Source organism: Teleopsis dalmanni, chromosome 1, assembly GCF_002237135.1.
Source record: "Teleopsis dalmanni isolate 2A chromosome 1, ASM223713v2, whole genome shotgun sequence".
Taxonomy (NCBI): domain Eukaryota; kingdom Metazoa; phylum Arthropoda; class Insecta; order Diptera; family Diopsidae; genus Teleopsis; species Teleopsis dalmanni.
In genome coordinates, this window is record NC_051846.1 from 209,977,221 (window position 1) to 210,005,124 (window position 27,904).

Here is a 27,904-nt window from a genome sequence, read left to right on the forward strand (position 1 = left end):
ATTACCATAGAGAGACGTTGATTTTGTGAGAAAGTGTGTATTAAAGTGTACTCCAGTCTGTAATGTAATGTAAATGATAATTATAATTTAGAATGTGTCATATCCCGGCTAACCTTTCACTTTATATATAACAGAATATGCATATTTAAAACCGTTTTTATTCCGCTATAGTCCACGGGTGCGTATAGATCAATCTAAATTTGGATCCAACTTTCCAAAGTGAGAAACTTTGCAGTAGCTTTTTTGTTGAACTCTATAAGTTGCTTGTCTTAGGCATTTTGTATTAACTGACGAGTCGCAAACAATTTTTACTTATTAGTTTTGTGTATTTTAATGGCATTATATATATGAATATTCTTTAAAAGAATTCGGGCTATTTGATGTCAGTTGAAACACTGTCTTTAACAAAGTCCTTATGACCAGAAATCCACATAAGAGTAGGGTATTTTAGCGATGAGCAGTTTTGCTAAATAATACATTAATGGAATACAATTCAATATAGTTTCATCCTATTTAGAGAAGTTAAGTTTTAGAAGGAATAGGAATTAATTGTTGATTTTATGAAATATTAAACATACTTTAAGAGAAGGATAGCGTTATCTCATACCAAAGGTATATTAAACTCAAAAGTGTAAAGCGACTATAGTTGAACTTGATTCTTTAGTTGTTATATGCCAAAACTGCACACTACCCAGAAAACCTCCAAAAAAATCTATATTCAACCTATTGATGAATGTTACTTATTCATGTTAGCTAATTCGAAATTGAGATGTTTTGTAATTTTGAATCAATCTAGACTTACTGATTAACTTATAGCTGCCTAACTAGTAAAACATTGTATAAATATCGCAATTTTATATTTTGCAGTAAAGTTTCTTAAGCATATTGTATAGAGCACTTTAAGGTCTGCAACATAATTGTCAATGTACCGCAAAAATATGGGACTTTTATGTATTAAATACAGTTTATATCTACAAGATAAACATCAATACTACGTGCTGAATTTTCAATTTTAAAGTGATATATAATTGAATTATCACCTTATCCATTTTAAGTTCTGACTAATACGAAAAGCAAATACTAACTTGGGGGTGCTAGATAAAAGAATTTTTAATATGGTAACTATTGAAGTCCATACTTTAGACTAGCTACAGTTATAGACAATGTGAACATTTTGAATAAAGCTTAAAAAATCTGTTATGCTCTTATAGTTATTTAAATTGAAAGCACCCTGTATTCGAGCAATTCTTCCGCATTGGACTGCGTAGAGTAATATGTGAGTGTCTTATAATTGTAATACAACGAGCATAATTATTTAATGTTAATAGTATTGTATGTGCTGTTGTGTGGAGCAGGCACGAGGGGCAACATGTGTCTAAGTAAGTGCAGAACCATATACACTATTGTCTATTACTTCCTCCTTCCTCTTGTGTAAGTAATATATTTACCATGTAAGCATTAGTATTTAACACTGCGAAGTACAAAATTACACAATTCCATAGCTGTAATCGAATTAAGAGGAGTGCTGTAGTCTTGGAAAAGGGAATAAAAATAAAAATTTTATGTTAACTTGTAAATTTAATTAATAAGCAGCAAAAATACAAACAAATGGAAATACAAAATAAGCAAATTAAATATAAAGATTTTAAAATTATGATGCAGTATAAATTTTGAAAAGAAATAGAAAAAAAAACGTTCCAGACGCAAAATCTCATCATAAAAATTTTCGCAATATTTATGTGAAGTACAAATGCAGCCAAAGCAGTAGTGAGAAAAATGGCACCAAAGGCAATGTTGGCAGAGTAAGGATTTGTGGTACTAGAGTGTCCTTTTACATAATTAAAGTGTGAATGAGTGCTACCTTAACTAATGTTTATTGCACTTGAGCATAACTTTGGTATGGCTTAGGATGTTTGGAGTTAGTCCTTGGCTTTGGTGTAAACGTTATTCTCGTGGTAGGGTTGCCACACTTCTTGCATTGTGCTTGCTCTGCTATTTTGGACTTCGGAGAATAGAAGTGCGTCCGGGCACGTTGCTACAATAAACTTAGTTACCTTAACACCTTTGTGTACATTTGCTGACAGTTCGTTGTAGTTTTTCTTTTTTCGTTCATGACTTTTTTCCCATGTAATTTCTTTCCTCCTTGTATGTGCGTTAGCGTTATAAAGTATTAAAGAAGATGCGAGCAGGTATGCGCCACTGCTATGTCCAGTGTCAGCTTTTGCACCTTTTTGCCTTAGCAAAATTGATATCATTTATCTTTGGTTTTATATGCTTTTCATTTCTGTTACTGTTGCCTGATGTCCTTCATTTTGTACTGTACACAATCTTTTATTTTACTTTGTTTACGTCGTTGTTGTCCTGCAAGTGCGAAAGTAATTTGAAATTATTTAATCATTAAAAGCAATAAGCAAGGATAGAGCCATTTACAGAATTGCAATTAATTTAAAATTCAACTGGTCTTGCTTTTGTATTTGTACTTTGTACTTCGTAGTTTGCAGCTTCACTTTATAGAAATTGTATTTTTAATTATTTAAGTAAAGTTTTTGAAAATTTCGACCTTTAACTAATCAGAGGACAAACTAACAACACTTTTGTATACTTTTTTGATTTTGATTAAGATCAATTCAACCTTTCAAAATTAAGAAAGTTAAGAAATATAGATAAAGTTATTAAATACTGAACACTGCAGTGCTTTTAATAAGAATATATATCTGTAATCTATAAATAATACTCAGAGAAAATTTTCAGTAAAAGAAAATGTCCACTTGAAAAAGTGAGGGAAACTAACCAAAAGCGATTTTTTAGATTTGTATCCAACCCACCAACAAAAGTCCGTTTGTTGATGAGAAAGTATTTCTTATAATCAACTAATTTGAAGAAGGTCAGAATGTGTTCATTCTATTCGCAAACACAAATAATTTGTAAATATAATATTTAAAAAGAAAAGTTAAATGCAGATATATGTGAAGTTAAATAAAGTGTGTGTCGCCATGTCTTTGTAGCATACTCAGGGCTATTGTTTGATAGTAACATCGCCAGATGACCAGAGAGTTATCTCGCCATTCTCCGTGAAATCAACCGCAGAGTCTTTTAAATTTTAAAATTTCTTTCTTTTCTTTACTTAATATTCTTTTACTTGTTCTGCTTAACGCTAAACAGTTTTCTAGAAGTTACCCAATCTTCCTCCCTTCTCAGTCAAAGCAACTCTTAACATAATCTTTCTAAGAAGTTTTTAATATAGAAGCGTTCTTGCTATCCTTTTCCTTCTCTGCCATGACAGCTCTTAATATAATCATTCTAAGTTCTTATTATAGAAGTATCTGCTTATAACATAGTAATGTGTCATCTCATCCATCAAAATCTCGCCTACTTACACAGTTTAGATATTTCGTGTATTTTCTTTCTATTTCTGGAGATTAGTTCAGATAAGTATTTATACAGCAAAAAAGCTAACCTTTACAGCATAGTAGCTTTCATAATCAGTGAAGAATTAATCGCTCCCGCATGGAGGTATTTTGTTGCTCTTTTGGAAAAAGCATTGAAAATATGAGGAGGATGAGAGGCGAGATTACAAATATTATTTTATCTATAGCATCCGATTTGTTTTGCTATTTAATGTACTTGTTGTGATCAATCAATTTCTCATATATATTCATTTTTTCCACCTGTATTCACAAAATATCCTTTTGAAGACTATCAAAAGAGCTCTGTAATAATTTTTAATATGTGGCCGTAATATTCAATAGAATCCCAACAACAACTATAATATAGAATCTATGAAAGGTACTTTATATAAAATTTTAATGTGTATCTGGCATATCCAATAGGAACACAAATAATAACGGTTATACTCTGTAATATCAAAAATATTTAAAATTTCACCAATCACTTTAAAGTCCTTTCCAAAGGACTTTTGAAGTACCTATTAATTTCATCATTATGTGTACTTTCAATTTGTGCAACACCTTTCCTTAGCCACAAAATCTACTAAAGTGCAATAACTGTTTTCTGTAAACGCACACAAAGTGATTTTTGGCACTGGTGCAGAGGAAGAGACACGAATGTTGGTTTGTGCATACGAACGGAGCCAAAGCAGACATTTCTGTGTAAACACGCAGTAAGGATATGTTTTATATCGAAGTAGAAACATTAAAAAAGGGTACGTGTGCTTTCCTCCTGGTTTGTTGCTGTAAGTGTCCATACATCGTTTACGAGTGTAGAATGCACATTCTGTGGTTGCACAGAGTGGTGCTGATGCACTCACTCACACCTTTCCAACCACAAAAGTTACATACTCGATGCGTTTAGCTGCAGGCTGCAGACTGCAAAACTTGTAACTGCAGTTTTATGGCAATGGCAATGGCAATACTAGTCAGGAAATAAAGTAAATTATGGTTCATTTAAAAAAAACTAAAAACATATTGAGGTTGCATTGTTACAGGAGGGCGTCACAAAAGTAATTTGGTCAAAATTATTAGACGAAAAATGAGCACAGGATGCAGGACTTAAAAACGAAGAAGTCAGAGTTTATTCGAGTGCAAGCACATGCATGTTATCAAATATTTTTTATATACATTTATTTGCTTAACTCTGATGCCACATAATGCCTTTTGAAATCCATTTTTAATCCATTGCCTGCTGGAAAAATGTTTATGTTTCTAATGGCAGACATGCTTAATGCAATAAATTTCCATGTATGCAACTTGGCAATAAGATGAATGAGTCGACATGGCGATCAGGTAATAATACATGCAACTTGATGTTGTAATAGTAAAACAAAAATATTTTACCAGCAGCATTTAATGTACTCTGTGGACTACACGTATAGGCGCTGCCAGCAACAAACCGTCAAATGGCACAAGCATAAAATGTTAAGGACATTGCATTCGTTCCGTGTTCGATTGAAATTGTTTGGCAAGCGCTTGTTTTGTGTATTGGTTTGGCAAACCTGTGCGATAAAGCAGGACCAGAAACGGATACGGAAATCAAATTAAAACAACTTCATTTTGGAAAGTGGCAAGGAAGTCTCAAGCAACATAGAGCTCTGATTTGTGTTTTGTTGTTTGATTTGTAAACATTCTGGCAAAGGATCAACAATTATGCTGCACAAAGCAATTGTCTGCTGTCACATTTTCTGCAAAGGGAGCTGCACACTAATCGAATCACATATATGCAGTCCATACAAGTGCAACAATAAACGTCAAAGTTATGTTCCAAATTGAATTAATACGAAATGGAAACGGTCCCGTAGCCGAGGAAATTCACTAACTTTGGTAGTATGGCATACACAATTGATTCATTGCTGTGTAATGCCTTGACTTGAAACCGTTTTTAAAGGAAATTGCAAACAAACCAGAAGGGTTGCTTTATATTTAAATGGATAACTTCTACTTTAGTTCTAAGTAAATTATTTAGTTTAAAATAATTGCAAAGTAAAATATCTAAAAGGTGTATTTTACTTCATTTGATAAAAGAAATAGATTCATTAATAGTTTTTTATCTAAAACTTACAATGTCAACATTGGCTTAAACATTTTTTGCCCTCACAATATTTCAAGGATATTACTTATTTATGAACTTGACAGCATGCATTAAACCAATTACTTTAAATTGATTTTATTTTCTTAATACACATATCACCGCACATTCCAAAACACTTGTCTGCACAACTACATTTTGGACATATCCTTAAATGTTGCTTGGCACATCCTCAAAGATTCTGTAAGCCGCCTCCATGCACTCCATCGTATGTGAATGCAATCTCTAAATGGCGTAGAATGGACTCCATATCCTGGTTTGTTGTATGTCATCTTAAGCACGAAACACTTTGCATCATCTGCTACCACATTTTGGACTAAGCAAGAAATTATCTAAAGGCGAAAAAAAATTTGGTTTCAAGTGTGTTGCGAAATTTTGCTCTTTCAGTAATAAATGAAAAACTGAGATAATATATTAGTAAAAAAATAATATATAAAAAGAAATTGAGTAGAAAACTTCAACCGCAATGCGACAGCAATACTTCGTCTATAGTAGTCTTCCATCCATACACACACATACAATACCACAAGCGGTTCTCTTACATGGAAGTAGTTATGCACTCGCACAATGGCTTCCTGGCACCAACACATATAATCGTCAAAATTTATTGCAAACTTTTTTTTTTGGATCGCTTAACTTGTCCTTTTGCATATTTTTCTTATTTCAAATTGTTGAGCACTGCAGATTTCATCAGCATGTTGGGTTAGATGGAACTACAATGAAAATCTCTACATAATATGTAGTTTGGTCCTAAATAAGATAATTTTGAACTTAATTTACACTAACTTTATTATTTCTAAAACTGAGGACCGATGACTTAGTGTCGATGCCACACTCTATGGGTTTTGGTTTCGACAACAATATATCGCTTTTACTCACCATCTCCGGTTAAGAAAACATAACAGTGAACTTTAAAACTTTAAAAAACCATTATTAGAAAAAAATCGTCAAGACAAAAAAACACAAAAATAAAAACAACATATGTATATTGTAATAGACTTACTATATGCTTTAAATGTTCGAATAAAAATAAAAAAATAGTTCTGTAGTCCATAGTGATAATAGAAAATTGGTTCCGATATTAAATATTAAATGTATATGGTCAGTGTGCATTCAATACTTACTTATGGTGGTGTGGTTTAGCAGACGAATTTTGATCAAATTAAATACAACATTAAAAAATTCAACAGAAGTGGTCCTCTTCGAACGTTCTGGATGTTATGCTATATTTATTTCCTTTCGACTTTCATAGAAAAAATATCGCTTACACAGTGCCGTTAATTTGAAAATGACAAGCATATAGAGTGAACGAATACGCAGTCATAACCGGATTCTAGACATAATGTCAACTTATATATGTAGGGTGATTACAGATTAACGTGAGACTCCTTACTTATGTTTTAAACGTTATTTTTAGGCAATACGAAGGAGCTAAAACTATCAAATAGGAATTTATACTATGTAGTTTTCTCCATATTTGCATTTATAAATCATAATGAATCAGCTTTTCAGGTTTAAGGCTGTTTTATTAATAGTTAAGCTCCAATCTTACACCTTCAACTTAAAGCTAATTAAGGAGCGTCGGACAAGAATTGCTAAGCTAAGCTGAATGCACTGTTTTATAATTGATCTATTTGGTTACAGGGTTTTGATTATGACAAATCTTCGCTATTTGTTCAAGTCTCTCAAAACCATTTTGACGTAGTGTTTCCGCATATGATATATGTATATGCAAAAAAAATCTTTTTGACGCCAAATGTGATTGGAAATTAAGATTATTCTTCTGAGATTACATGAACCTGAGTCGAACCTGAACAATTGCGCAAGAAATATTTAATTGTCTGGATTTTCTTGCTGCAGCTGCTACAATTTAAGTTCGGAGTTGCCTAATTTTCAAAACAGATATTTACAAGGTGAGATGAAAAAACTGCAACAAAGTAAAACGCCATAATTTTTTCATTTTTTTTAAATTTTATTGAATGAAAGCAAAAAATGTCGGAAATAACATCAAATTTGAGAATCGGTTTAGATTTGTTCGAATTGGCCACCTTTGGCACGAACTATGGCCTTCAAACGGCCAATGAAACCATCACACGCTGCCCGAAAGTGGCTCTGTGGTATTTTGTCCCATTCTCGGCGAAGCGCTTGCTTGAGATGATCGACACTTTGGTATTTTTTAGTTCCAACCTTGCTTTCCAAAATACCCCAGGCACAATAGTCCAACGGATTGGCATCCGGAGATTTTGGTGGCCATTGTGCGGTGGAAATGAAGCGAGGAACCTCATTTCTTAACCATTCTTGGATGGCGCGTGCTGAGTGCGATGGTGCTGAGTCCTGTTGGAATGTCCAAGGTCTGCGGCCGAAATGTTTGCGTGCCCAGGGCTTCAGAACTCCCTCCAAAATATTTTCGCGATAGATTTGCGCATTTAATTTGACACCACGGTCGATGAATACGAGCGGCGAGCGACCATCGGCTGTTATGGCGGCCCACACCATCACCATGGCCGGCTTTTGAGTTGTGATGGCCAACCGAAGTTGCAAATTTTCAGCTGACCTCTCTGGCAAGTAAACACGATCATTTTGTTTGTTTACAAACTGCTGGATAACGAATGGTTTCTCATCGGAGAAAACCAAATTCGGCAGTTCACCACTTTCGGCCAAGCGAAACAACTCTTTAGCTTTTTCGAGTCTAACTTTTTTTTGCGCATCAGTAAGATCTTGCACTTTTTGGAACTTGAATGGCTTTAGTCCAAGCTCATTTTTCAATATTTGCCGAATGGCATATTGCGATATGTTCAGCTCACGAGCCATTTTTCGTCCACTGCGACGCGGATTTCGTTCAATTCGCTTTTTCACTTTTCGAACCATTTCTGCCGATGTTGCTGTTTTTTTTCGTCCACTTCCTTGACGTCGGGCTACGCTACCAGTATCATGGTAACGAGCGATGGTACGAGACACAAAACATTTATTCACTTTTAAATGCTGGGGGGCTCTAACGATAGCCACTTGTGGTTTTCCAGCCAAATGCAAAGCAATCACACTATCACGCTTGAATTCCATCACAAATAACTTTTTTTCTGAAAAATTCCCACCAAAATGCTTTTGTGCGCTTGTAAACAATATAATGAGCTGTTACTAGAATAAATCTGACAGCTGTGGGACGAGCGGTTTAGAAATGACAGCAGTCTGAAGTTGGTTGCAGTTTTTTCATCTCACCTTGTATAGTTCACTGACCAAGTTACGAGATTTACCTGTCCTGTTCGTTGTTAACCCTGTCCGGAAGAATCCTTGTTCTCGATGGATTGTAGCTTGGTCTGTTAGTTTATTTTCTTTATGTGTTCTGTCTTTGAAAATAGTTGTGCACATATTTTTGACAATCTATCATATTAGATTAATGTTTTCGTTAATCAAAAATTGTAAAAATACTAACATTTGCATAAAATCTAAATGAAAAAATAATGTAGCGCTTCTTTGGTTAACAATGCCAGCAATTACTTCTGTAAATCTTCTTCAAATCCTTTGAATTCGATTTAAATTTCTGTGCTTTTGACCTTTACGACTTCTCTATGCATAAATATAACTATATACATAATTTATGTGCTCACGAGTTAGTATGTACGTTTAATGCTTTCAGCAGATTTATATTTATCTATCACTCCTCTGCTGTAGCATATCTCAGCGAAATCCTTGACATGCACTCCACTCCTCTCAAGCATATTTAAGACTATTTTTATTCGTGCTTGTTTTCATATTGTTTTAGTCGTTTCAAAATAAAACAGAAATTATACATATTTTACTCTTTCCATACCTTGTCTATGGAATTTTTTATTCTAGAGTAGAAGAATAAAAAAAAGAAACAAAAACGCACCCAACAAATCGAGAAAATCGAGAGAATCGAGAAAATTGTTGGGATTGCCAAACAAATATGCAGTGAAATTGATATGTTTATCAAATTTATGGGTGGAGGTGTGGAACATGTGTAAAATGCATTTATTTCTGAGTTTTCATTCTTTGTTTTTTACTGCAAAGAGATGTACCAAAATATTTCTGAAAAAATAAAAAAATTGAAAAAAAAACAGAGTGCATAAAACAACAACTGACAGCTTGAATTTATATTTTCTAAACTAAATTGGACAAAGTCCAACTGAAAAAGCGGAGTGAAAATCAAAATGAAATTCCTGCTGAAGGATCGTGCTGTCATTGCGACAGTGGATAGATTTATGAGTATAGCATTTAGCATTTTAGCAAAACTTTATTGCTGCATTTAAAGTGAAGTTTGTAATTAGCGCGAGTTAGAATGATATTATATCTGTTAACATGCACTCTGACATGCAACCTATTACTTAGATTATATATGGCATACTTAAACCACTAAACTTTTTTAAAATATTTTCTTTATAAGACAACAACTATAGAACATAAACATACTTAACAAATTCAACCAGTGCTAAGTGTTCAAATACACATATCTATATATCTAAATGCTGATGGTACGGATTTTTCTATTTTATTTTAACAATTTAAGTAGATTTTTTTAAACTTAGACATTATTCCTATTTTATATACTGCTTTCGCATAACTCAATCCGTTTAAATTACTATAAATGCTTACTGTTACTTCATTACAAGCAAAGGATATACGCAGCACTTCCACTAAGGACTAAATCCATAATCGATGGTTTATTGTGTTACGTGATAGTTTTTCCTAATAATACAAAAGCTCTCCTGAAATTGCAGTGTGCGTCCATTTAAAATTGCTTAGTGTTGGCAAAATGTGGACTACTAAAACACTACATGTTGGAAGGGCTTAAAAAGGTAATAGTTTCAGCTGAACTCTTTTGGACCTCTTTCTTCCACATAGTCTGTTTGCAGACAATATTTTGTTACCGAATTTCCTTTTGTTCATAACGGATATTAAAATAATGCAGTAACTTATGTGCAAAAAAAAATATGGAATAATAAAGAAAAAAATTAATTTGCTCAGACGGTTTTTGGGATTAACTCATATAGTTTTTAAGCAGCAGAAAGTGCTTTATTTACAAAAAAAAATTAAGGCATCAAATTTTTAAATAATAGTAAATTTTCAAACTAAAATGAACATGATGCTGATTATGTATTACTTTGTATGTTCACTTTTTAAAAATATTACCCTTTTATATATATTTTGTTCACATACTAAGAGACCTTCTGAAGAAAACATACGAGTACCAGTACCCATATCAACACATTTCAAGTCCTTTAAAAATTCTTGCGTTTAGTAAAAAAATTTGACTATCTAAACTAACAATCGAGAGTTTTTAATTTATTTGCTTCGCTTAAGGGAACTGACAAATCTAATCTTAGAAGGAAGGTATTAGAGCATCAGCACACCTTATATAGGTTATAAGTAAGTGTTGTGTTATAAATATTCTCAATTTCATCAAGCAGTTAAAATGCCGTGTTTTATATGCTTTCACTTAGAATCGATGTTGAATTTAGATGGAGTTAATGGTTCTCATATACGATGAAAACTGCGAGCATGGACGATTTTTTATGCAGCCGACTTTACCCAAATAGTAGACATTCAGCTCTATGAAAAATAGTCACAATATTTCTCGTAAAAGATTTCTTAATGCCAGATGGGAACAGAAACTCCAATCAGAGCATTCTATTCCTAGTTCAAAACAAAGCTGGACAGTTGTACAGAATGTGACCAGTTCTATCCACTGCTGTTATGTAGTATTGATTAACTATCTACATAGAAGAACATATCTTGTTTAAAAGGTTTCGCAACCATAATGACGTGCCTGATAACCTGCTGGTAGCTTTAACTTTATTGTACTGAGAAGAAATGTCTCACCATTGTTGTGATGAGGATTTACCTGAAGTTGACGAAACTGTCGATACAGTTTCAAATATTTCTATCCGAGACTGGGAGCCAACTGAGCCGATTCACGGCATTGCCATCAATTCCAATATGACCATATGTAAGCAATTACGTGTTAAAAGTTTATTTTATAAGTTTTTCTAAATCCTAACAAATATCAATCAATCAATCAATCAATCAATCCAGTACGTTCCCAGGGGAACATTGGGCCATCAAATATAATTCAAATTAATTACTCTAAAAACAATGAATGTACATCAAATGTTTATAATTATTTTACATTACTAAGAATATTTATTCTATACTAACTTGAAATTTATTTTGAGACTTAAAGTTCTTATGCCCACCAACCTTCTTCCATTTGTAGTAAGCTTAGGGAGAACATCTGAAATAATTCTCTTACGCTTTAGAATATAATTATGTTTACTAAGTACGTCGGGACTCACATCAAATGTGTTCTGTTGTTATTCCTTTGATCTACTTTACATTTCAACCTTTTTTTAAATGAAAAATCTAAAAGTTTTTGTTTGATTAATAATGCTCACCTTTTTATTTTAACGTCTTATAAAGTAATTCTATTTAGCAAGCAGTATAAGGACTCACATATGTCTGGCTCACATATGACTATGCAAGTTTCACTGCGAAACAATAACATTAAATGTAGAAATGTAGAACGTAGCCGAAATAATACGGCTTTAAGTAGAGTGCTTCTTCGTCTGCGACATATTGTTAAAAAGAGCTGCTTGAGATGTAATAAGTTTGCCCTATCTATTAACCACTACCTGCTGTTGTGGTTTTCTCTAATTAAACATTTAGAAGCGGAGAGAGATGTTCCTGACTTCAATATTATATTACTTCTTGAAAGAGTACAGCTGAGTTGTAGGCATTTTAATGTTACTTGTCTGTTAAATTTAGAACAGTTCTTTCACTCTTGTCCTTTTCTGGCAAAAAAACTTATTTATATTACCTTAAAATATGGTGGGTTTGTTGCATCTCTTAGTGATTCCTGTCTTCGCAATTTTGTATTGAATTTGACATTTTAAAGATGATTGATAAAACAATGATTAAGAGATTATTGTACTCTTCCAAGGAATAGAGCCATTTTATAGCCGGATTAATGCCACTTTATGCTAAACTTAGAACTATGCTTGTTCTTTTGCGACATATTTTCAGCCATTATTTCATTGGTATAGGATAAATATGTTCTATCTACTAGTCATTCTCTATTTTTTTAGTTCTTTTATGTTTTATAGGTTATATAAACAAAATAGTGGTATTCCTGGTACTACTCTCAGCAAGAGTAGTGCCATGTCGTAGCTGGATTAACACAACTCTCTGCTAAACTTAGAAAAATCTTTGTATTTTTCTGGTTGGTTTATTCTTATACATATGATATATGTATACATATGTCTGATAAGATATTTCAAATAATGTAGTGATATTCTTAACTCATATATTATTGTGTTTTCCGAAAGAGTTTTGCATTATCGTTACGTTTGTCGTACAAATGATTAATAATATTCTAAATAACATTTGATGAAGTATTGTTCTTTCTACATGTTTCGCTATTAAACAAGCCCCACTCAAAATATTTTACTCTTCCTCTCTGCGAAAATTAAAAACAAAAAACCGTTTATATGCGATAGGATTCTGAATCCTTCATGATTTTGATGGCTTAATAAGTACAGAACTTTGGCTTCTTCGTTTGGGCCATTTAGTTAATTAAAGGCTGTATATATGAAGCATGCAATTTATTTAATTTTTTTTTAATTTGGATTTTTAATGGAAAGCATTGCACTCAAAGCTAAGAATTCTGCTTTTAAAGCAAAGTTAATTCTACTTTGATTTCGCCTCCGCAAATGTTTCCTGAGCCATTAACGCAACTCAGAATTAAAAATGACTTTTAAAAATAAAATATATTATTTTGCATTTTATATTTTAGTATATTTAATATTTTTACCCAACCAATTTGGAATTGCACACGAAACGAGGAATTCATTATGGCTGCTTTAATTAAGTAATTTTCATTTTTTGCATTTTAATTATTTTTGCAAAATAAATCTGCCAGATAACGCCGTTCCGAGAGTGCATATATGCCGCTGCGTATGTAGAAATGACAGTTCATTTTTTTAATGTGGGGGGTAAAGGCATTTTAATATTGCAGTGCCTCATTATTAGTTCAAGGCAATTATTTATGGTAAGTCGGAATTTGTTTTGTGGGTGTTTGTTAATTTTTTTGTTTTTTGGATAATTCTAAGATACACGTCCATCTTCTGTAACCACAAATATGCCTAAGGTTTTATTGATGAAAATCAGATGTATGATCTAATGTGATGTGCGTGTGTTTGTGTGATTGCTTCATCTTTGTTTATACGATGGCAACCCAACGTTATTACATTATTTAACTGACGTCATTGAATATTGTGTTATATCCACAAAACACAATTGCATTGATGTAATCATTGGATTTAGCTCGGATGCCATTGCATATTTCTCTTTGTATTTCAACATGCATTACACATAATATTTTTCCGCTTCACTGCGCTGTTTGGCAAGTCAACTAATCCCTTTAATTAAGAGTGCGCCTAATGCCTTCTCACTTACGTTTGAGTTATGCAAAGGAACAAGTATTCAGTCGTGTTGCAAATAATATTGCAACTTAAAGCACTTGCAACTGATGCAAGTGCGTTCATGCTTTTCTGATTTAATGCTTTCAGCATTTCAAAGGTGGAGTAAAATGCACTTTGCTTGTTACAAGGAACGACCTGCTTATACGTATATGTTTACTACTTCACCTGTGAGTAAAACGTTGCATTATTAAATACGAAATTAAGTTACTTCAGCATAGGTATTTAGACTTTTGAAAGCGTATAAGCGCTGTTTTGATTAACTTCTGACACATGTGTAAGCACACTGTATGATGTTTAACATTAATGCTGGGGAAAACTAAAAATACTTTATATATAAAGAAATTAATTAAACACTTTTAACCATTTTGGTGATTTGATTTCAATCAGGAAATAATACTCTCGATCAAGCAAGTACGATTATTCATCACACAATAAAACTTTTGATTCACACTTACGTTAATAATTTAAAATTATAATCTATATTTTGCAATAACTTCTATTCAGTATTCCTACTCAGCCTGTCTATAAACTGATTATAAATTGTAAATACATCATGTGAATTATAAGTATCTATTTAGCTGATTCCCACAACAATATTGCGTCATTCGAGTTGCTCTACTTATTACAATAGAATTTGCTCTCCAAGTACGTTGTTCTGGTGTCTGATTTGATCTTTAAGTTTCTTGCTTAGTTCCTTCTTAAATTATCTAAAGGAACTGCAGTTGGTTTTAGTGGCGGCAGAGTTTTTTTTGGTCAAAGTAGTATAAATGTGAAGGTTTTGTTAATACAAACCACGCCCACTCTGTTCAATACTGTTAATATAGATCATCCGTATTTTAACTGAGATTTTTTATGGTAAATATTTTGGTTAAGGTCAATATCAATACTAAATTATTGTGCCAAGGCTGCCATTATTCAAAATATTGTGATCTTGCAACAAGAACACATATTCTATACTATATAAAGTATATTATATAGTGAAAACTTTCTTTATATAGAGAAGAGCAGAAATTTTGTCTGAGAGCTGGATGTACTTTATATAAAATTCGAATTCTGGGGGCAAGCAGCATTGTACAAGTAACAGAAGGGGTCCACTTAGTAGAGCCTTCACTTCACAGATATGGTATATTCATTTTATATACATATTTATGCTGATATGACTGTTTCAAATCTTACTTACCTTCTAGTCTTATTTTATTGAAAAGAAGTTCAATTATTTTTACATAAATGTAGTTTTATTTAAATTTATTTGATTTTTAATTTGATCACTTTTCTGTCCAATTTGCTTTAAGGGTCATTACTTAGGTGCTAGATATCTTTTTAAATATATTTTTGTTATAAATTTTTTTATAGTTAAATACTATATTATGAGGAATGCTCATAGGAGGTTTCTTTTATAAAGTTTGTTTAATATTTAAGCTATATATGGTACAAAATTATTAACGAAATATGATTTTAAAATGTTTAAATTTACAATAAAAGAAATGTTGGGGACTTTAAAATCTAAGTTAAGTTTTACTGATGTTTTTATAATATTACAATATTTAATTTTTTAATTAATATATATTAGTACTAATATTAAACTTTTCTGACTTTAATATTTATAAATTTCATGAACATTTACATTTTTTTGAACTTATAGTATTTTTTATAAATTAATATGAAATTTATTGATTTTATTCTAAATTTAAACTTATTCTTCAGTTTTACTTCATTTAAGAGATAAATTCTGTTAAGAGTCAAAAATTATTCTTAGCTATTATTTACACTTTCATTAAATATTTTATACATAATGTGTTAATTTTTTATTCTATATATAAACTACGATAGAAATTTATATGAGTTTTTATTTTATCAATGAAATGTTTGTATTAAGAATGGAATGATGGCAAAATCGTTAACATCTGATATATTTAATTTATTTAATTAATTTCTTTTGTTGTACTGAAATATTGTAATTATATATATACATAAACATATATATTATATTAGATATACTTCAAATAATGCAAATTTTTATTTCGAATGTACCTAAGCTCGAATAATTGTAACTTTTTTCCTTAATTTTATTGTTCACTTTATTTTAAGACCAGTCACTGTAATTTATAATATATTAAAATAAAAAATAATTACATATTTCTTTGTATATTATGTGATTTAGAACACTGACTTACTTAGTTAAAATGGTTTAGTAGATACCGGAAAATCAAAATAGTAAATACTGAAACATTAATTACATCTTAAACACTTAAGATAGCTCCAATAGTTTTTCATTGAAAGTTTCAAAGAAATGATACATAACCAAGAATGTCAGGATTGTTATTTACCATTCCATGAACGAATAATTTACCAATACAAAAAAAAATCTTATAGAAGTCTAGGTTAAGTTATCAATATTTGTGGCTGACAAACCTGCACACTAAGTATATATGCAGAGAAAAATAGTAAAAATATGGTATTTTAGCAAACTAAAGAAAGTTTAAGGTAACCCACTCGAGGTCGATCATGATATCGGTCAATCGACTCTGGACTATTTTAACACACTGTAACGAACTAAGACAATAAGCAAACCGTTACAACCAAGGAGACAAGTGTTTTCAAGTGAAAATTGTGGCACTTAAATTCACTGCTGATATATATTATTGGAAAGACATGCCGATATTAAACCGATATTAAAGTACTTATTAGTCAAGCAGCAAATACAGACTCCATAATTCAAATTGTAGTCAGCTTATCTAAAGTAACAAAATTAGCAGAGACAAGAACTTATCCAAGAACTTATCTGGTTATCAGACCAGAGTGATAACAGTAGCAAACAATATAGCAGATAAGTTGATTCGCTCTTATATGGGAATTATTATTATAAGAATAGAAAATTGATTTCAAGGGTTGGACAATTGTAATTTTCAGTAGCAGTTGCGATAGTAGCAAAGCCCCCAAAAAATGATTCTTTTATATAAAAGACAGTAGGAAATCTAACTATTAGAGAGCAAATAATATATTTGGGAACTCACACGATAATAATAGAACATAAGAAATTAGACAGTCATTTCGAGAAAAATTATACAATATCAACAATAATAAACAAATATTGTTTTTCTTAAGATATCACTTAAAACTTGTTTTATTTAATTAAAATTTTCTTCATATTTTGCATATATAAACTCAGAGTCAGAACCTCAGAGTAGAAACTTTCAATTATGGTTTAAGAGACCTTTTTTATGTTATTGACATATAGAGCTTACTACTTTGTTTTTAATAGAAGTATAACTGTCCTTCTAAGTGAGCTGATTTGCTCGCTACCATATTATATATTATATACACCAATTTATAATAGCTTTACATGGATCCTAAAAAAATGGTCGGCTAATGATGAATATAATTTTCAATTTACAAATTTGTTTCTAAAATACGGTACGTCGTATCTATTGTTGTACAATAAATATTAATATTATTTTTTATATTACCATCATATAACTCATGTAGATTTTCAACTTAGATTCTCACTAAGGTTACCTCACTAAGGAGTATATATATACATAATGGCATAATAATATAATTTAATAAATATTTAATGATTTTGATGTCAGAAAAAATGTCTATAATTAATTAAATTAATTAGTAATTGTTATTAATAATGATATTTTCTTATTTTCTTATATCTTTCTATTTTCTATTTACTTATTATAGTAATTATTTCTGCTAATTTTTTAAGTGCAAATTTTGACTAGAATATAATTTGAGGTTATGTACACAAACTTAACGAATTTTGTTAAATTTTGAAAAATTTTCTTTTTCTTTATTTATTAATTCTCAATTTTCTTTAGCTTATGGATTCAGGTTATCTTAATTTGCCTACAAATATATCAACTGCGCCTACTTTAAACATATTTACACTTGGGTCCCGTAATACTACAGTGACACGAACTCTACTCCGCCCCCACTGTCAGCTGTTAAATTAGCAGTGGCACTAGAATTCGCATTTTGTTGTTGCTGTTGTTGGTTGCAGTCTTGTTGCTTGCAATTCAATGATTGCTTTGTGATTCCAGTAGCTGCAGGTGTCTTAGTCAAGGGTTCGCCCTCGTTGAAATGCGTTTCGCTTTCCAGGCGTTCCTCATCGGGCAGCGAAAGTGTTGAATTTCCACTTGCAGTAAAACGACGACCCATATTATCGTATTTTAAGCAACCAGCGCCAGCTGCACTTTTGCACAGTGGACGCATGGGCGTTGCATCAATTGGTGGTGTGCTACAGTTAGGCGGTAAAGCTTGATTGTGTAGGCACGCTGCAGGTGGTGGTGGCGGTGGTGGTAGACCGACAATATTGGATGCGTGCTTTAGATGCTGTTGTTGCTGTTGTTGTTGCTGCTGCTGCTGATGCTCTTGATAGGCTTGACTATAGCTTGTATCGAGATTGTGATAGGATACAATTTCATCATGTGGATACAAGTTAGTTTGCTGCGTTAGTGATTGCTGCTGCAGCATATGTTGATGTTGTAATGATGATTCCTTTTTCAGTATGCCACGTCGATGTGTGTTACGTGGCAGAGTTGCGAAAGAGGATACATTGACAGCCGTGCCAGGCGGGGGCAATATAGCACCAGCAGTGCTACAAGTAACAGCTGTACTCGAAGTACCACTTTGTACTGTGTTATCCTGTAGGCGTTTCGGTATGTTAAGCAAATCTGGGTACATATTAATATCAGCACCGTCTAGCATATCCTGTGTCACAGATACACTAATAAATATATTGCCATATCCGGGGTTTGGTACAACGTTAGAACAAAATTCCGGTGGTGGTGGAAATACACCGACGTTCAGGGGAAACTCCTCTGGTATAGGATTCGGATGTAGACCTGAGGAAGATGCCATAGATGTTGGTATGCCAACAACGCTACACGAACCATCAGCTACAGCAATGAGCTGCTGGCGGTTGTTCATTAAACTATTTGCACCACTGGAGTTTGGTAAATGCATATGATGTTGCTGCATTTGCTGCTGATGAGATATTTGATGTTGGCCAGTGAGTAAAACACCATGGTGACTGTGGTTTGATCGATGATTATCAACTGCATGAATTTCAATGGGCTCAAAACCTATAACTGATTCCGTCTTACTCATGGTAGTTGTGGTGTTATTGTCGATGATGCAACTATCGCCACGGTCGTTAGTCGTAGTTGTTATACTTAGGTCTAGCAGTTTCTTTTCTTGATCGTTAAAACTTACACTCGCCTTAACGCCTGGTTTGTTCGGATGTCTGCGCTGACGTGTTGTGCGCTTGCAAAAGCACACCACGAACGAGATGAGTATAAGTAGGAAAACCGTACCAAATGTACCCATAATCAAACCAAAGTACCAAAAGGTTTCCGGTGTTTTTACCAGAACATGTTGTACAATTTCTGTGAGGTAAATGCTAATATTCTGCGATGTTGCGCCCACTGCATTTGAGCCGCTACATGCGTAAGTACCTGCATCAAGACTTGTCATATTGAATACTGTTAAATTACTCCAGAGTTTGTCTGAAGCAATGTTTTCCGAATCGAAAATGACATTGTCGTTGTCCAGTATTTTACCATTTAACTCCCACGTGACTTCGGGCAGCGGATCACCGTAAACTAGACAACTAAATGTGGTATTACTGCCTATGTCAATATTTTGCACATCCTCATTATTGAATATTTCTACTCTTGGTGAGCAGCCAAATAACTCTTCGTCCACTTGTTCCCAGGGTTTATCTTTATAAGCTGGCGGCCCTTTACATATAAGGCTGATGCTGTTCAGTTTACTCTTCACGTACCAACTGCGAAATTTGCGCAATTTGCAATTGCACTGCCAAGGATTTTCATCCATTACCAGCGTTTTCAGGTTATTCATGTGCTGGAAGACGTACTCACTCAGGCTTTCAAGCAAATTATTTTTCAAATACAAAAATTCTAGCAAGTTAAGGTTCGCCAGGGCCATGGGGTCTATATATGATATCAGACAATTGTGTAAGTCCAAAGTGCGTAGATGTGGCAGTATTGGAAATTGATAGGCAACCAACTTCTTTAATGGGTTACCATTCAAGTACAAAATGCGTAGACGATCATTGCCCATAAAGGTGTCCTTGTCAATCATTTCAATTTTGTTGTCCGATAAGTCTATTTCAACCAGGATTTTGAGATTCTTAAAGGTTTCCTTGTGGACATATTGAATCTCGGATTTTTTAAGGTAAATGCGTTGCAAGTTGAGTAAACCCAAATTTGTGAACTCCTCCCGATTCAGATACGGTATGTGGTTATCGTTTAGCACAAGAACTTGCAGTTCCGTGCTAAGTGTCGTTGGAATCGTGGTGAGCTCTAAGGAACTGCAGATGGCAGATTTCTTACCGTTAGTCCATTTGCAGGTACAGTTTGAGGCACAACTTGCAGACCAATCGTCGCCTGTCGCAGTTGGAAGGCATGACAGCACGAAGAGGCATACAACTGTGAGAAAAACAAAATTTTAAATTAATTTAGGCACAAATCACGTAATTGATAAAAATTAAAGCAAAATAAAAATTTATTTCACTTTCACTACGTGGTCATGGTATGTGAAATGTGGAACTCACCTGAAAGGCAAATTGCAACGCAATTTATTTTCATATTGATAACATTCGGTAACTGTGGTGTCCTTTCAAGTGAAAATTTGTTAGCACATATTACGCACACTGCAACCAGTGAGCTTAACGTGCCAGTTGCACATGCAATTGCAACAATAGTTGCAACTGTGGAATCAGTTAATGGCTAAAATCTGTTGCTAGCCTTTGTAGTGTGCGCGTCAAATAGTCGTCGAGTTCCGTACCGCGCGCGTGGCAATGAATCAGAGCAGCGCAGTTCTTTTGATAAAAACAAAATTTGCAGTTGTTTTGGAAAGTTTCGTTCTGATTTGGTTTTTCCAATTCCCTTTTTTAGTTTTGGTGTGTTCAATGCTCAGTGCTCAGTGCTCAGTGTTTGTGACTCTATCAGTTTGGCAGTTGCAGAATCAGCAAAATAAAATGTTTTCACAGCATAAAGGCAGGCAGCTGCTGCAACAGAGTTGTTAAGCAATCAGCAAAACTCACACAGATCCAAATAGCAACTCTGGATGCAGTTTCCACTGGTTCGGTTCAGGTTGTGCGTGGCACGTCGTTTGCAATTGAGCAGTTTCAGGTGCGCATTACGCAGCCATTGACATTGTTGCATCTCCTATTTTATGCTACTACAAATTCGCTTTTATTTTTGCATTGACACCTTTGCGCCAACGAAGGATAATGCAGCACGTTTCAGTCACTTCAATTCCAATTGAATTGGCAATTTGTTTGTGTCTGTTTTCGGGTTTTGGGTTTGTTTTTCTCGGTCTTATTATTTGCAATTCACGGTGTGTTGCAGTGCATTTGCGAATTCTGTTTATGCTTCTTCTTTATTGCAAGTGAACACGGTTGACGGGTGTCGCGTCTCTGCAATGTGCTCGTCCATTGCTCACTGAGTTGGATGGTCGTCTTGCAACTGTAATGAAATGTAAAAATAACGAAAGTTATTAAGGTTTCAGATGAAAAGCATCATTTTCCACACAAACAAATATATTTATTTTAACTGAATCAATTTTAAAGTTTCTGTTTAGCTCCGGGGCGCTTTTAACAGATAAACAACAGCAGCCAGAGCTATTATGTATCTCTCGTGATCTGCTGAAACACGAGAAGACCGATACACAATAGCGTTTACCCATATAATTGAATTTTACCCAGTCGAAAACTCTGTGGTATTGCGTATTTACAAAATTCCACGTATTATATATAAGAATCTCATCACTTTCATCAGTATTTCGCTTCACCATGAAATAATAAAATAAAAAGATATATAAGAGTAAATTTCGAAGTATTTTGACAATCATGAGACAAACTTCTAATAAATGGAAGTACTTGCATTAGCAAGGAATCTTAAATCGCGTTAGCTCACTATTGTCAACCCTATGAAAAAAATTTAACTTTCTACAAAACACCTGCTGTCTTCAATGCAGGCTGTGCATTTCGATATTTTATATTCCCACAGTAATTTCAGATAAGTCATCTAATAGAAGATAAGTATGGCAGAAATATGGAAAGAATAGACCAACTCGGTATATTCTGATTACCTCTATAAAGGATCGAATTAATGGCACAACTACTTCATTTGTTTCTAAATATTCTTCAAAGTTGTTAATTTCAGTAACGCTTTCATTTTGATCAAGTAGTAGACTTGGTACAGGTGGAGGCTCTACATTCTCCTCGATCGATGATGGAATTAAATAAAAACTTTCAGCAACTTCTCCACGGAATCTTCGTAGACATGGAGAAGTACCAAGTAAAAGTATTAAGAAAAAAATTGTATACATAAGCAATACTCCTATTAGTGTAAGTAATACATTGGAATCTACTTCGAGCAACATTTCGAAAACTGTGAGTTAATAAATATAGAAAAAAAAACAGTAAAACAGTAATTTTAATAAAAAACAATAACCAAAACCAACATTAAATCTGTTAACAAAAAAAAAAGAAATTTACCTCTTCGATTTTTGAAAGTAAAATCAAACTGCTTTGATATATCTTTTTTAAGTAAGTTATCTTAATATTAATTGGATACTAATATTACTATTAGTACTATTATTATTAAGATGGAAATCTCACTTTATCACTAATAGGATTCCTACTTACTGATCACTTGTATGACCTATTAATATTAAGATATTTTAACAAAATAAGAAGCCGAATTAGATGAAACCGACTTCTTTCAAAAATAAAAATTTGATTTTAATTTAAAAGGCAGAACACACTCTCAATTCTTTCTCGATAAAATTATTAGAGCTAAATAAAAGCAATGAACTGCTCTATATTTATAATTATTATTTTGTAAAGTAATAATCAGTTTGTGTTTTAACAAAAACTGCTGTTGGAACCAAGCACTAGTTATTAAAGAAGGAAAACTCACTATAGAAATGTGATGGGTATGAGTTTTAATAGAATCAGATTGGCCTGTTGAAACTGCAATAAGTGTTTGATTATTACCTAGTATTCCAATGGAACTTCTGATCTAAAAGGTTCCCAATGAACAGTTTTAATAAATTCCACCGGTGTCGTCTCCACCCTATCTGTGTCTATAGCTTCTTCTTCTGATAACTGCAATAAGGGTATAGAATCATCTTTTAGTTCTACTGGATCGGTGTTGCCAAAACGAATTGCTATGAACAGCATAGCAATTGCCATTATAGTTAATGCAAACAACATGATAAAAGGGTGAGCTGGACCGGCATCGCAACCCATTTTCAAAAATTAAGAATTAATAAGACAGAAAAAGAAGAAATTAAATCATAGTTTAAAATAACCGAAAAATACAATTTATATACTCGTAAGTTAAAAAAAAAATTAAGTAAATATTTGCATCTTCTGACATTAAATTCATGTTTAACTATAATTTTCTTCTTTTTTTATATACCATATATATAAATTATGGTCGGTTTGTTGTGACGTAAAGTGTATATTGTCATTATCTTTCTGCTACACTTTTTTACAACTTGAAAATGTTAAACTGCCATACTGAATAGAATTCATGTCTATCGGAAAATGAATATGTTTAAAATCAAATATATATAATATTTTAGTTTGGTGAAATCGAACCACCAATAGAACTGCCTTTTTGGAAAATTATGGAAACGTCACTATTTATTTAAAGTAATATTAAATCAATTCTTTTACGTGAAAACTAGTTTTTGAATCTTAGACATCTTTGAGTAGGATAAATATAGATTAAAGGAAAGCTTGGATAATGGAAAAGCAAAACTAGCAGAAACTAACTATTAAAAAATTCAAGTTAAGAAAATGATCTATTATTTTGATGTTAATAGATTAGTTTAGATTAGAGTGTTGTTAATACTCATGATCTCAGTGCAGAACATTCATCTTGGTTCCCATCCATTATAGAATCAGAGCGAATCAAATGAAGCTCCTCTAGCATTTAAATTAGCTGAACTATATAAAATAAAATAAATGGTTCAGTTTTTCATTTTTTATTTACTAACTTTAAGTCTTTATATACATCCACATTTGGAATCAGCCATGAAGTTATCATTTTTTTAAATAGAAATACTTGTTTTTATATTAAGTTCTTGGGAGTTAATTAATAATTGCCGTTTTTGAACAGAACGATATATCTTACTTTCTCTCGCAAATCTCGTAAATCATTTATATATATATGAAGCCTTAGTTTCTTCAGATTAGCTATACTTTATAATTTAAAAACTCAAACACGATTTCATATAAAATTTAAGTGTTCAAAGGGGTTGGAGGAGGTAAAAAAAACAAAAAAAAACAACAAAACTGAATTAAGCGAGTTATGGATGCTTTTAGCAAAATCAGGATCACTGTAAGTATTTCAAAAGAAAGTCGGTACCATAATTTATCACGATTTTTTATTTATATGTATATACTTGCGTAATAAAATATTTGCTTTACTTATTATTAGTTTCCAGTCAGACTAATTGGAGTTATGATTATTGCACAGAACAAACAACTCAAGTGAAAGAGATGCATCTGAAAATGAATGAATTTGCAACCACAGCACCACAAGAACCGCATATAAAAATAGCAGTAATTGTCAACAATATTTGCTTGAAGGAGCAGCACTGAATGGAAACAGTAGGATTGAAAATTGTGGTAAAAATATTGTCAAACAAAAAGAAGTTAGGTTTCAAATTTAATTTAACTAACTTTAAAACCATTAACTTGCAAGTTCGTACTACGCCCACTAAGTCCCTCAGTAGCCTTAAACACACTAATGTAAGTTAACAGCAGCAATACATCAAAAATAAAAAATGAAGCAAGAAAAGAGTGGGGTATGTTGAGGTAAAGAAAAAGTAGCAAATAAAATGATGACGATAAAGCGAAGACAGCATGCAAATCAACTTAAGTGTGAATATAAAAGTGCCAACACTTGACAACAACGTCGGCCTGGCAACCCTAGACTCAAAGGCAGAAATCTGCAAGAGTACGAAATCAACAACACGTCCGGCAAATACTTAAATTAATACATAACTTCTTTATCTTCACAAAATGGTCCTTGCTTAAATAAATACGTAAGGAGCAAAGAGCAAAAAGACTAGCACTGCTACCGAATGCGGCTGAAGTGTTTTGTCACCAGAAATCAAGCCCACACCGCTTGAGTACACTTCATAGCTGGATTTTATGACATCTAATTTATATGCGTCTATGAGACATCAAAACAGGCCTCGGCAGTGTTGGTGTATTCGCCAGAACTCGTTGGCATTGCTTGCAAGTGAACGATGCTCCACAGCCGCCGGAAGTTGTTTTGCTGCTCAAGTCGATTGGCTGACAACATCTTACAGCGACAAAAAGTGCCACACATCAAGGCATGGAAAAACTAGCACGAAAAAGAAGCCAAATGAAAAGGATTTAGTAAATCCTTGCGTTTTTCATGCTCAAAATATTAAAAATTGAGAGATAAACTGGTTCAAAGGATTTTTTGATGTAGAAATGTAATTATAACCACACCACAATTTTCTTTTAAATCAAATTTATTGCAGCAAATTAAAGGATCTCCTTTTTTATCTTATTTATTTTATTTACGTGAATGCATTTCAAATCAACGAAATCGCAAAGGCGCGAAAATGCAAAAGAGTCCTTTTGACTGGCATTTCTCTTTCACTAATTGGCATTTTTGATTGTGCTTAGGTCTTTTGCAGTCCAGTGAATAATTTTTTCTTGATACTGACTTTTCTGTGGCTGACTTTATATATTTTTGTCTACTAGAAGATTTTTTGAAGCATATATTTTATATATTATTTCTTTTTTCTGCATTAATAAATCATGAACTTGAATGATTTATGTTTTGGTTTTAAGTATTAAGCCATAAAATATTATGAGATCTTAATTATCTTGTTAGCAGGAGTACACTTTATATCGGATTTGTATTTCACGGTAAAATAAAATATTGCATAAAATAAATATAAATATAAATTTAGAATGAAAGGAATAATAAATTATATTTTCAACAGTTCGCATATATAAAAGATCCAATAAAAATGCAATTAGAAGTCATGACTTTGAATATATCATATATGAAAAGCTTAAGATTTTTTTCATAATAGCAGCATCGTCATTAAAATACAAGCATTAAACATGATTATCAGAAATGTTATGATTCAAAAGACTCAAATATTTGACTAAAACATTCCGTGAACTTTGAATACAATTGTTCAAAGGAATATGAATTGACTGCCTTAGATAATAGCAAGGTCGAAGCAAATCTGCGTTGAAAGTATCTAATATATTGAAGACAATACCCAAATGCTGCTTTTAATAAAAGGCACCATATGATTAATTAAAACATTTCGTAGCTAGATAACATAAGTGTCCCTGCCATATGAATGGAGAACCACTGCTAATGCTTATAACAGGATCTCTCTATGCTAAGTATTACATAGAGATAACAGATTAGAAGCAAAAATTAAATATTTTGGATGATTCAGAACTATCAAATGGTAGGCTAACATTTTTTTATACAAATGTCGAAGCTTAGGAAGATTAAAACATTCGAACTCTTCTATCTGGGGTTTAAACAGTTTTGAACTTAGATTACTCACTGATTACTGAATTGCACTCGCTCCAATTCACAATCGTTCACACCCACAGATTTTATAAAATGCAAAGTGAAATTTCTACCTACCTTATCTACTTATGTCTTGCAACTACCAGAAAACGAAGGCAGTACCTATATACGACCAGCGTTGAAGTGAATGATGTGTAGAATGTTGAAGTAATGGATGCTATTTATAGCCTTACACTTTTTGAGTTAGCTTAGAAGACTCTCTTCAGAGAAATCATAATAATTCGCATGGCTTAAGAAACCCAAATACCACTTGCCTCTTATCGTGCAAGCGATTCGCCATTTTTATATATATGGCGTTATAAAGTCTGCACTTATGATATCGAGGAAGGGAAATAGAAGAGTGAATAAAATTTTAGGAAGTATTTTCATTTTATAACAAATATTTTATAACAAATATATGTAATTGAAATTTGGCATAGCTGAAATCTGTTATACATACTAATGACTCTCATAGATAGATTAGTTTAAAAACAACGAAGTCTATTTTGTAAGTTTACGAATTTTGTTATCACGAATTTCTTTAAAAAAAAAATTATATATAAAAAATGAAACATATTACCATAAATATCAAATTCATGCAGAACATGCCACTTCATTTTCCTCATAGTTGGTAATGTGTTCTTCATATTTCAACAGATTTTCATTGACATAGGAAACATTTTCTTCTATATCTGGTTCATTTTCAGTTTCTTCCACTTGAATAACAGTTGTGTCATTTGCTAGTAGAGGCACTTCTATATAATCTACATTACCATGTTCCTGAGCTACTTCACTGAAGTCAACATCGTCAATTAATTCTCCACGTAGTCTCCTAAGACATGGTTGAGTTCCAAAGAAAATAATTAAAAAAAATAGCGCATAGGAGAGCATTAGTGCGATAAATATAACCAAAACGCTAGAACCAATTTCCAAAGCCATATTTCACTGGTGTAGAATTAATAAATAAAAAAATTGAAAATTAATTTAAAAATACAGAGAAATTTTGATAATGAACAAGAGCCGAAAAAAATTGTATATGTAAAAGAAGAAAATTCTTTTAAACTTATTACTTTTGACATTGATTTAAATCTACTTTGATGTAAAACTCATACAAAATAATTTAAAAAAAAACTTAGAGAGAGTGATTTTTGATAGCCGCCTACAGTTTTTTTTTGAAGAACGGTTTTTGGTAATAACTATATTACAAGGCTGCTTAAGACCTTTGGGAAGCGCCAT

At 32.5% G+C, this 27,904-nt stretch overlaps 1 protein-coding gene across 4 annotated transcripts; it reads right to left on the minus strand.

Annotated features, from left to right (window-relative positions):
* Positions 1 to 17,803: 17,803 nt before the first annotated feature.
* Positions 17,804 to 27,683, minus strand: LOC119671683. Of its 4 annotated transcripts, XM_038082431.1 has the most exons (4): positions 27,442 to 27,683; positions 27,249 to 27,384; positions 20,623 to 21,538; positions 17,804 to 20,497 (listed from the first exon to the last, which is right to left on the minus strand). In XM_038082431.1, the coding sequence occupies exons 3-4, from the start codon at positions 20,654 to 20,656 to the stop codon at positions 17,949 to 17,951; spliced, it is 2,583 nt and encodes an 860-aa protein (XP_037938359.1). In that variant the 5' UTR covers positions 20,657 to 21,538; positions 27,249 to 27,384; positions 27,442 to 27,683; the 3' UTR covers positions 17,804 to 17,948. The 4 variants fall into 4 exon arrangements, with proteins under 4 accessions (XP_037938359.1, XP_037938358.1, XP_037938361.1 ...); XM_038082430.1 differs by having other exon boundaries at positions 27,249 to 27,683; XM_038082433.1 differs by lacking the exons at positions 27,249 to 27,384; positions 27,442 to 27,683 and adding an exon at positions 23,074 to 23,378.
* Positions 27,684 to 27,904: the final 221 nt, after the last annotated feature.

Bases quoted from the DNA above. Each gene is read 5' to 3' on its own strand.
- LOC119671683 (XM_038082431.1), bottom strand. From the start codon at position 20,656: ATGAAAATAAATTGCGTTGCAATTTGCCTTTCAG. The intron at 20,498-20,622 runs GTGAGTTCCACA...TTTTTCTCACAG, and splicing joins CGTTGCAATTTGCCTTTCAG to TTGTATGCCTCTTCGTGCTG.